Raw genomic sequence first — 12,199 nt, 5'->3', positions numbered from 1 at the left:
CTTTATATATTTAGGGGCTCCTGTGTTAGATACATATATGTTAACAAGAGCAATATCTTCTTTATATATTGATCCCTTTATGATTATATAATGCACTTGTCATTTGTTATAGCCTTCATTTTAAAGTCTTTTTGATCTGTATGAATATTGCTACCCTCACTTTCTTGTCATTAACGATTTCATGAAGTATCTTTTTCCATTCCTTCACTTTCATTCTATATGTCTTTGGCCCTGAAAAGCTTCCCTTAAGGCAGCATATTAAAGGGTCTTGTTTTTTAATCCAATCAGCCACCCTTTGTCTTTTGGAACATTTAGTCTATTGGCATTTAAAGTCATTTAAAGTAATTATTGATTGGTATGTACTTACTGGGCTTCCCAGGTAGCTAAGCTGTAAAGAATCTGCCTGCAACACAAGAGCTGCAGGAGCCACAGTTTCAATCCCTGTGTTGGGAAGATCCCCTGGAGGAGGACGTGGCAACCCATTCCAGTATTCTTGCCTGGAAAATCCCATGAACAGAGGAGCCTGGCAAGCTACAGTCCACGGGGTCACAAAGAGTTCAGCATGACTGAAGCACCTTAGTACAGCACAGCACATGTACTTATTGTCATTCTATTACTTGTTTTCCAATTATTTTCATAGTTCTCTGTTTATTTCTTCTGTTTCTCCCACTGTGGTTTAATGATTTTCTTTAGTAGTATGCTTAGGTTCCTTTCTTTTTGGTTTTTGTATGTCTTTTGCAGTGAGTTACTATGGGATTCAAATATGTTGACCCATAATTATATCTATGTGATTTTAACTGATAGTCATTTAAGTTTAAACACATTCTAAAAGATCTACATTTTTATTCCCTTCCCCAACGTTTTGTATTTTTTAAAATCATATTTTACATCTTTACACTTTTTCCTTCACTGTTTATTGTCTTTATAGTTGATTTTACAATTTTTCCTTCTTCATGGGATCTTCCTGACCCAGGGATCAAACCCATGCCTCCTGAGTTGGCAGGCAGATTCTTTACCACTGAGCCACCAAGGAAGCCCTTTAATCTATGTGCTTGCTTATTTAGGTTATCTTAAATCCTTTCCTATTTTGGAATTTCCCTTTCCTATAGATTCTTACTTCTTTTTCATTTGGAGTAGGACATTTCTTTTAGAGTAGGTTTAGTATTGCTCATTTATTTTGGTTTTTGCTAGTCTGAAGAGGTCTTTATCTCTCCTAAATGATAACCTTGCTGGGCAGAGTATCCTAGGTAGCAGGTTTTTCCTTTTCAGTATTTTGAATATTTCTTATCACACCCTTCTGGCCTGCAACATTTCTCTAAAGAAATCAGCTGATAGCCTTATGGGGGTTCACTTGTAACTGACTCTTTAGTTTTCTCTTGGTGCCATTAGAATCTAGAGTTTTGACATTTTAATTATATGTCTTGGTATGGATCTGCTTGGGTTCATCTTATTTGGGAACTTCTGTGCTTTTTATACCTGGATATCTGTTTCTTTTTCAGGCTTGGGAAGTTTTCAGCCATAATTTCATTTAATACATTTTCAATCCCCTTCTCTCTCTCTTTCCCCCTTCTGCAATGCCTATAATGTGAAAAAGTTGTATATATATGGACTACATATCAGGCAAGCAAGCATTCATGGGCTCCTTCCAAGCAGAGTCCAGGCTTCCCTACAGTCCTCCTATTAGTCCCACTGACCCTCCAACCAGTCAAGCGGGCTCGTCTCCCCTTTGCTGAACCCCAGGGATGGAATGCCTGCTGCATATATATATCCATATACAAAAATCCACATATAAAAGTTCCTTTTAAGTGTGTGCTCTTCCCCCTCCCATCGCTGGCACCCTCACCTGAGCAGAACACTGCTGGAGCAAGAGGGGCTAGTGTGGGTATTCAGCAGGGGTGGAGGCATGGGCTGTGGTGGTCTGGCTGCCATCAGAGATCTTGTCTGCCTCTGATGCTTCAACTTTGCAACTTCCAGTAGTGGATGCCCCCTCCCTGCTCAGATCCCACTTAAGGTTTTATCCACCATAGCATCTTTTTTACTTATTTACTATATTTACAATATTTCAGGTGTATAGCAAAGTTCTATACACACACACACATTCTATTTTCAGATTCTTCTCCCCTGTAGATTGTTACACCATAGCATCTTACTGCAAAGTTTTTTCCTTGTTGTGGCAGCCCTTAGTCCTGTGTGGAGCTGCTAATGGTGCTGGAGCATTTGTTTGGCTCAGGCTGGGGCACACACCAGAGTGGTCAGAGGAAACCAGTCAGCCCTGGGTGGTTTCAACCCACCATTTCTGCACTGCTTAGGGAGCTACAAGTGTTCATGGGCTCCTTTCAAGCAGAGCTAGGCTTCACCACTAGCCCTCCAACCAGCCAAGGGGACTCGTCTCCCCTTTGCTGAACCCTGGGGATGGATTGCCTGGTATGTAGCTCTCACTGCTCACTCCCCAGGGAGGGCATGTACACATGTAGTCTCCCTTTTTCTACACATCCCCTCCTAGGAACACAGGTCCCATCATGATCGATTCTCTTCCCTCCTATGTGATTCTGTGTGAATCTTTCTTATAGCCTTGGTTATATAGGAGTCTTTCTGCCAGTCTCCTGTTAGTTTTCAGTGATAATTGTTCCACGTGTAGATGTATTTTTGATATATTCATGGGGGAAGCTGAGTTCCATATCCCCCTACTCTGCCTTCTTGAATTGAATCCCTCTGAGTCTAGGTTTCTTACAGCCTTCCTGTTAGTCCCGCTGGTTTTCTGATCAGGATAGGGGACTTGTCTTCCTGGTGTCAGACTCCAGGGATGTGGCACCCAATATGTGGCTTGAACTGCTCACTCCCCAGGGAGGCTCTCTGCCTTTGTAATGCTCTTCATCTTCTGTGCCCCCCACCAAGGGCACAGGTCCCGACATGATTGCTAATCCTCCATTCCTACTGGATTCTCTATGGCTCTTTATTATAGCCTGGGTTGTACAAAAGTCTTTCTGCCAATCTCTAGTTAGTTTTCAGTGATACTTTCTCCACATTTAGATGTATTTTTCGTGTTCATAGGGGGAAGTGAGTTCCATGTCCTCCTAATCTGTCTTGACCTCTCCCCCAGGAAATTTGAACTTTTATTCTAAGACCAGTAAGAATTATAGAAGAACATTTTCTTATTTTATTATGAAATTTTCAAACGTATAGGAAATTTTGAATGGTAGATTCTACCATTAATATTTCACTATACTTTATCTCATATCTATTCTGCTAATAGAAAGGTGTTAAGCAGAATATTTCCGTGGTATATGGAGAAGCAATTGAAGGAATAAAGCTTAGAGGCAAGGAAAAAAGATAGGCAGTGCTAACATTTTCTAGGCAAAAGATGATGGTGATTTGGACTGCTGAAGTGGTAATAGGGCATATTTAAAACATATTCAAGTGATAGAATCATCAGATCTTGGTATATATTTCAATGTAGAGGGCGACAGGGGTGAATATAAGTTATAGTTAGGAGTGCAGACTCAAGAACCAGACTACCTGGAATCAAGTCCTGGCTCTATCATTTAACAGCTCTCCCTTTCCTATGCCTCAGTTTTCTGTTCTGTGAAATGGGGATAATAATCCTTATTTCATAGGACTGTTATAGAGGTTATCTGAAAATATATATATGTGTGTGTGTGTGTGTGTGTGTGTGTGTGTGTGTGTGTGTGTGTGTGTATCTTAGAACAGAGCCTGGCACATAGCAAGTTCTATATAAGTGGATGCTGTTATTATTTTTCCCTGGAGAAAGAAATGGTAACCCACTCTAGTATTCTTGCCTAGAAGATTCCATGGGCAGAGGATCCTGGTGGGCTACAGTCCATGGGGTCACAAAGAGTTTGATATGATGGAACATGAGAATGGTTATTATTTTTAATATTATATATTAGAGATGACACTCTGGTTGGAAAGATATAGGTTCAAATCCCATATCTATTATTTACTAGCTATGTGATATGAGATGGTTTTTTCATTTGAAACATGGAACAAACAGTACCCCCTTCATGTTAGTTTTTTAATATTAATTTAAATGAGAGGAAATAATATACATCTCTTATTTTTAGAGTAACCACAGATCTAAGATTATCTGTGGAGGTCTTCAACAAGAATTCTTTCTAAGTGTATTATTTTCAAAGAAGCACTTGTGTTGCTGGTAAAGCATCAGTAGGAAATAATGACAAGGTGGGGATGGGTAGCACACTATGTCACAGTGCTAAGATTCCAGGGCTGAACACTCATTTTCTCCCTAGGCTGCTGCCATCCAACACTTAGAATCTGCAACCACTGAGTTAAACAAAATCCTGAAGGCCAAGTACCCGACAGAGATGATTATCGCAACCAGGTCAGTCTTCCTTTGCCTCTCAACCTTTTGGGGTGTTTTTTCTCATAGGCTGTTCTATCAGTCAGAGATGGTGCTCATTTTAATAGCTTGGGGGTTGAGGTCAAAGAAAGCATATGTTTACCTTCCCAAATCAAATTTCTTCTAACTCAAATCTCCTGAGTGGGAAGTTTATGAAAAATAAATTTAAAAAAAAGATGAGATTGGGGTGAGGGCTCCTGCTACCCCAACATGACAAAATTGCAAGCCACAGATTTGGAAGAGGGGTTACAGAAGGGAAACACAACATTCCATACCACTCAAGAGCATAGCATAGCCCCCTCCAGTGGGGACAGCTTTTCCATCTAATACCTGGAAAACTCTCCGTGGTGCCTACTACTGCTGCTTTCTCATAGCTGAGCAACACATTCTCCTAAATATATGGGGCATTCATTCCTCCTGGGACTCTGGTGGAGTCCTTCCAAGTCTACCACAATCTTTTTTGAGAAACAGTCCCTACATGGGCCATAATACCAATGTCATTATATTAGTACTAAATTAGCTGGGTCCTTGAACCGTAGTTGATTTCACCCAGGATGAAATCCAGACCCAAGTTATACCAATTAAATTCTGTTTTCTGGAAATTTGGAATTTGGGCTAAGAAATGCTAGTTAAACTCTCTTAGGTACTGGCATATTTGCCAAATGCACGTGAAGAATCAGAATAAACAAAGAGAGGAGAGGGAGTTGGGAGAGAGGGACAAGGAGAGGGATAAAGGAGAGATCAGAAAAGAGAGAGGGAGAAGGAAGAGGAGGAAGATGGAAACTAATGACATTATAAGACAGAAGGGCTCTGGACCTCGTATCCACGTCACATTGTGCCATCTATCTTATCTTTCCAGATTCCTGTGCTCAGCAGTGGAAGATTTTGTGGTTGATATTGTAAAGGCCTGGAGCCGGATAAAGCAGAACAATACAGCAATAGAGTCTGTCATTTTGAAAGTAAGTTTCCATCCTTTTGTCTTGTACTCTTTGTGGCACCAGAGTCCCATTTTTTAATAAAAGCAAATGTCCCTCTCAATGGGAATCATTAAAAGGCAAGGAGAAGCAGCTGGTAAGCCTCCCTGATGGTGAAAATCCTCATTGAACTTCCACCTTTCACCAAATAAAGAGTGGCACTGTACATGCTTATCCATGTACCATGTACCTAAGCATATGTTAAGCATCTGTCCACACCTAGACACAAGCATACACCAACATGTATGCACATGGCTGTATACCAGAACATTCTTGAAACTACATACAAATACATGCTAGAAATACACCCATGGTCACCTCTATAATTACAACAGTAACAATAATAGCTAATATTTCTATAGCAGTTATTCTGTGCCAAGAACTGTTCTAAGCACTTATAATGTACTCACTTATTTAATCTTCACAACTTCTCAAAAATATAAAAGCACAATGAGATTAAGTTACTTGCCTCAGTTCACAAACTATTAAGTGATGGAGCTGGGAATCAGGCCATAATCATGCAGTACCTCCCCAAACATACACACAGACAAAAGCAGACACCAGGCACCCATGCAGAGCCACATCTGTATCCATTAGGAGCATGCCCATGAAAACACCAATCCAGAAATGTTTGCTTATCTTTCTTCAATCTTGCTATGTTGTACATCATTTTACAGACCATTTGGACATGAGAAAGACTAGGCAACATACATTGGTGCCTGCAGCTGCTCAGAAACAAATGATGTCTCTTTAACCTCCTAACACCCTTTGGCTATCTTATCACATCTACCCAAAATTTCTTTCCCTAAACTTTCATCTCCCCACATTTAGCTTCCTACGCTCAGTGTCCTGGCCAACTGTTACCCTTCTGCACTTCTCTCCATGTTATCTAACTACTCATTCTGTCCTTTCAAGCATGAATTTCTCATAACAATGCTCTGTCTCATTCCCTATATAGAGCGACTTAATGTACGACAAACTCAGTGTCCTGATTGATATCCTTGCTGAGGATGTAGCAGTTGAGAAGAGTGCCAAAGCACATAAGGAAAGTGCCAAGGCAGATGGAGAGCCCTCCATCCCTCAAATAGACCACATAGCCAAGTGCAAGTTGGAGCTGGCTACAAAGGCCCAGAATCTCCAAAAGTCGTTGAAACTCATCATATTCCAAGTTGAACAAGGTAAAGTTCCCAGGGTTGTGTTGCCTGAGGGAGGGGAAAGAGAAGGTTCCTGTGGATGGTTACTGATCTACCTCACTCTGACACCACTACCCAAACTTGACTAGATTCTGCATTCATAAAGCATCAAAAATCAGTCCTCAGACTGACTTCGAAAAGTCTCACTCCTGATAAGCTGCCCCTTTGGCACCTCCTACCTCACAGAGACTAAACTCTTGCTACTTATTTAGTTTTGGAACTAACATTCATCCTAAACAATTACAGCTGCTAAGAGGTTTGGCTCAAAGCTCTGTCAGCTTCCACCTCCAGCCATGAAATTTTTTTCTACCTGCTCCTATCCCCTTCCAGCCACTGAGCCTATGACGATTTTAGAAGGAAAATAGTGTTCATCTCTGCATGTCTTACACAGTATTCACCAGGCACAAGGGCCCTGAGAGTGGTCCTGGCAGCTCTGACATTCATTGCCATTTCCCATAATTCATGGCAGCCTACAAGCTTCCAACTCAGTATGAAAGCTCTTTCAACTCCTCCAACTTCTTAATTTAACATTCTGGTTTCCATTTCTTCTCCACAATGCTTCTTTGAAAAACAGATCAGAAAATTATGTTAATACCAAGTGTGTTCTACCTGAGATATTGGAATTGAGCAGTAGTTCGTGTAGCAAGGAAGTCCCTTTGGCTGGCCTTTGGCTTTTACCTATGGTATATTCTCCTGCCTTGGTGCATGTAGGTACAACCTCAGCCAAGTTTCTAAGAAAAAAAAGGAAATATCCCTTCTGCAGTGTGAAGTAATTAAAGAGCCAATTTGCCTCCATTTCTGTAGGTAGTTTCCAAGGGGGCTTCCCAGGTAGCGCTCGCTAGTGGTTAAATAACCCGCCTGCTAATGAAGGAGACACAAGAGATGTGGGTTCAATCCCTGGGTCAGGAAGATCCCTTGGAGGAGGGCATGGCAACCCACTCCAGTATTCTTCCCTGGAGAATCCCACGGACAGAGGAACCTGCCAGGCAACAGTTCATAGGGTCGCAAAGAGTCAGACACGACTGAAGTGACTTAACATGCACGCATGCACAGTTTCCAAGGAGGAGGGATCAGATCAATCTGATGTAGCCATAACACTGTCACAACTAGTACTCAACCTGCTCCATTAATACATAAGTCAGGTTTAGAAGTATAGTTTGTGGCCATGGAACAGAGAAAGGCACCCCTGGGTAGGATAAGGATTGAACCTATGAGGCTTTGGCATAGGCCAAGCACCTGAGCTATATGATATTAATATATAGGTTGGTGAAAGGAAGGCAACTTCTCAAATATTCTGGGTATTGGTGAGACATTTGAGTGAAAGAAAGGCATGGTCCTAGAGGGTTAACTTTAGAACAAAGGGCACATGAGTAAATGAATTACAAATAGGATGAAATGAATTACAAATAGGATGGAGGTAGAAGAGCAGAGAGTTTCCTATCCTGCTCCACCTACCCCTGGCCCCCAGCTTCTACTCACAACCACATTTACTGGGTTGTGAGTATAGATATAACAAGTAAAACAGGTAAGAATAACAAGTATAAGTAAAGAATAACAAGTAAAACAGAGAAAGCTCAAGCATGGACATAAAGAAACATGCCAATACTATAGAAAAACTGAAACCACAAACAGCATCATGAAGCAGAGATGATGATCAAATGGGAGTCTCCGTTGTCTCCCCATGCACTGACTGGTGTTAACAAAAGAGATGCTCAAGAAATGTGACCAATCCTCCTTTTCTCCTTTCCTCCCTCTGTCCCCTCCTCCTTCCTTCCCTTCCTTCCAACCCTCCTTCCCTCCTTCCTTCCATTTTTTCTCTGTAGTTCTTGATGAGCAAAGCCGACAGACAATATCAGTTAAGAACTTCAGTTCAACTTTCTTCCTAGAAGATGACTCAGAAGATATTAACCAGATGAGCCCAAGACACCGTAAGGATCTTTCTCCTTTTATTCTACGCTTCATCTCTGTCTTCTAGTTCCCAGAGAATATACCTTTAGTATTTTCATGCTCTTCCTTTTGCCTTAATCCTATTCTGCCATGTGGCTCAGCTGGCAAAGAATCTGCCTGCAATGCAGGAGACCTGGGTTTGATCCCTGGGTTGGGAAGATCCCCTGGAGAAGGGAAAGGCTACCCACTCCAGTATTCTGGCCTGGAGAATTCCATGGACTACAGCCCATGGGGTCGCAAAGAGTCGGACACGACTGAGCAATGTTCACTTTCACTTATTCTGCCATAGAGATCCCTCCCTCTTCTCCAGAAACCCCACACTATAAGGCCCCATGCCTATCTCCAGAAGTATCTCCTAATGACCCCATTAGGTTCTTTGAAAAGGCCTCATGAAACCCAAGATTTGAAGCTGTTTCACTGCCAGCAAGCAGTCTGCCCTGCCTTATTATTCTCTCAGTGGAAGTCCCTGTCCATCCAAGATGATCCCTCTTTGGAATGAGAACCCTGAACATTATCTAAAAGAAAGTCATTGAGCTGACTCTGTTCCAACAGAGAAAGTAGGGTGAAATAAAAGTAGGGGAAGGGCTTTCATTTTTGTATCTGACACCAAGGTGGTATCTTTTGTGTCAAGGTTCTCGTCTTGGTACTCTGTCTTCTATATCTTCTCTCAAAAGTGAAGACCTAGAAAACCTCAATTTGGAGCACTTACATTTTACACCTGAAACTATGTAAGTATTTATAGACCTATTACCTTTCTATGGCTTCTTCCTTTCTCTGGTTGAGAGAATAGACTAAAGATACCTAGAGTCAAATGCTGACTCTACTTACTAACTGTGTGACCTTACACAAGTAGTTCAACCAAACCAGTTTCCTCATGTATAATATGGAGATAAGTGTAGAACTTGTCACATAGGTTTGTTGTATTTATTGAGTTTATTTATCCAAAGTACTTACATTGATCAGTCTTTGGCATCCATAGTTAGGTTTATATGTGTTATAGTTATTATTATTATTATCACAACTTCATTTCATTTCAAAGGACCTGTTTTTCACTGTTGCCTTTAATAGTAAACAACTGAAGTTGCTAAGAAATAAGTGGGCATTTAGGGGACTAGGAAGCAAACGTAAAGACATTTGTCTCAGTAACCGTTCTACCTCTTTAGAATATTCCCAGTAGCCAAGCTCCAACACACTCACTCATTTTGAGTTCCATTAAGAAGACTGGTTATATCAGTTAAAGAAATCCCAATATCTGGGCTATAGTCAAGGGAGGAAAATCTTACATGAAAGATGTAGGATCAGTTTAGTAGTGAATTATAAAAAATCTGTGATTAAGTAGCTAAACTGTACCTATTTTTCATTTCTTGAAAGACAGTTAGCAATTATATGTTTTCTACAGCTTCCCCCCATTTTCAACTCCCACTTCCCTCCACTTTGCCCCTAGCTTAAGTTCATATCTGAGACCTCAGTGAACTTATCACTTATCACTTTGATCAATGGTGTGCTGAAAAATATTTAACAACCAGCTCCCACGGTGGGTGGCAGGTGGGAAGCCCTGATTTATTCCTGTTATAAACTTTCCCATTATGGCCTACTTCAAGCTACTGATACAATGTCATTGATTGCAGAGTTAGGAATTATAGGCATAATCAGCTTACATAAGCTAATATGAACTGCCTCCAGCACACCACTGGTTTTAATGGATGGATGCAAAAGAATCAAATAAACTGCTTGGTTTTTTTATTTGTTTGTTTTTGTTCTACATATATCTATCATCTTTTATAAGATCTTTCCCCCTCAAATGTGTGGTCACTTTGCCCTTGGATGTGAAAGTGCTAAAAGGAGTTCAGAAATCTCTAAAAGCAGTGATACAGAGTTTCCTCTCATCATACATTTTAATCTGAGATACTCAAAGGTTCTTTTTAGGAATAAGTCAATTACTCTTATTTCCCTCTAGAGAAAATATTGGCCACTCATATCTGACAGTCTCCAAAGATGACTTCTTCATTATGAGTCTCAATCCCACTGAATCCTCCCAGCTGGCTGGGTATCCTCTCTTACAGCTAATAAGTTACTTGTTAACAAAATAGGATATCTACATGTGCCTCTCAAGAATATTAAGCCTTGTACCCAATGTAGAACAGGCCTTCTCTCATTGGTTTTGAACATTCAGATAAAGTCTGCAGCCCAGTGATAACAGCACTTCTTTCCTATACCAACGTCTACTCTTTTCTTCCCTTTGGCTAATTTCAGACGCTTCAAAGAAAAGTGTGTCATGAACAACTATTTTGGAATTGGACTAGATGCTAAAATTTCTCTGGAATTCAACACCAGAAGAGATGAACACCCAGGACAATACAAGTAAGGAAAAGAAACTTCCCTGCCCACATGCAAACACACAGTCACAACACACACATATACTCCTACATCCCCCACATTCCAAACAACAGAACTCTTTTGATAAGTAGAGAGTCTGTCATTTGAAAGTAAAACACATTAGTCTGAAGTTTAGCCTAATAGGATAGCTCGCCCCAAATGTTGACCAAATCTGTGATGACTGCACTGGTATTCTGAACTTGGAGCCATCTTCATAGTCTTGACCTGTGGACTGCTGTGTAAATACAGCTAACTGTGTTACTGTTAGTGAAAACAGATTACATTGACTTGATTCAGCCAATTCCCTATCTTTGTTCTGTCTGAGAATTTGACAAGATCCTAGTAGTAGTTTCAGGTCTGCTTTTGCCTGGCAAGGCTGCAAAGCATCAAAGATCACTCTACTAGTTCTTAGGGTTCTTTTTTTTTTTTTTTTTTTTTTTTTTGTGTGTATATTCTTTATTGACATAGGAAAAAACCTTAACATTTGTAGATGATCTGGAGACAAAGAAGATCCAAGGTTGGTTGGATTGCTCGAGGTTCAAGCCAAGTATTTTCAGAGCTGATATTCCACACAACAGTGACCTCCCTCTCCAGAATGTTACAGATATAAATATATTTAAACATCTAAAGACCAAACACTGTCTAATGTTTGTGTTAACAGACCAAGGTTAATTTTACCTGAGGTGCTATGGCTCTTATTTAAAGAAAAGGCAGATAGCAAAATACTTCTTAGAAAAGAATCTAGAAAAGTAAGCACGTCACATAACAAAATTATCTAAATAACTGGATAGAAATTTTGAGAAAGTAAGATGTACATGATTCCTATTAAAGATAAACATTGGTTAATTAATATGTCTCAGTTTATATTTGTGTTAGTATCTGTTTATTCTAAGGAATTAGAAACTAAGTTTAATACAGCTTTTCAAAATTAAATAAGATATTTTGAATGAAGACAGAAAAGGCAGTGGATGACTGATCAGCTACAATTTTCTAGATCTTAGAGATATGTAATATTTTGTGCTACAGATGGAATGAGAAGAGCAACATATGATAACTTAGAGAATATAAAGAAATGAAAAAGTGCTGAGAAAGCAAAAATGGCTATGCCAGGAAGGTTAAATATACAATGGTGTCTAGGAAGTAAGATTATTAATTCTCATAACTCTATGTTCTAGGATCCTCTGCATCTGCAAGTCCCCAGTTTTAATGTACGTATGAAACAACCAGGAATCTTGTTGAAATGCAGGTTTTGTATGATCTAAGACTCTGCATTTCTAGCAAGATCCCAGGTAATATCAGTGCTTCAGGCCTATAACCCACAGCTGAAATTG

At 40.1% G+C, this 12,199-nt stretch overlaps 1 protein-coding gene across 1 annotated transcript in view; it reads left to right on the top strand.

Annotated features, from left to right (window-relative positions):
• Positions 1–12,199, top strand: part of DGKK (diacylglycerol kinase kappa) — a 173,016-nt gene that overhangs the window by 130,387 nt on the left and 30,430 nt on the right. The window contains exons 13-18 of the mRNA XM_065915452.1: positions 4,269–4,360; positions 5,238–5,337; positions 6,311–6,530; positions 8,369–8,473; positions 9,124–9,220; positions 10,746–10,853. Of these exons, the coding sequence (XP_065771524.1) occupies positions 4,269–4,360; positions 5,238–5,337; positions 6,311–6,530; positions 8,369–8,473; positions 9,124–9,220; positions 10,746–10,853 (722 nt within the window). The remainder of the gene's footprint in view (positions 1–4,268; positions 4,361–5,237; positions 5,338–6,310; positions 6,531–8,368; positions 8,474–9,123; positions 9,221–10,745; positions 10,854–12,199) is intronic.

The sequence above is a fragment of the Muntiacus reevesi genome, chromosome X, assembly GCF_963930625.1.
Source record: "Muntiacus reevesi chromosome X, mMunRee1.1, whole genome shotgun sequence".
Lineage (NCBI taxonomy): Eukaryota > Metazoa > Chordata > Mammalia > Artiodactyla > Cervidae > Muntiacus > Muntiacus reevesi.
This window is presented reverse-complemented; position numbering and strand designations above follow the sequence as displayed.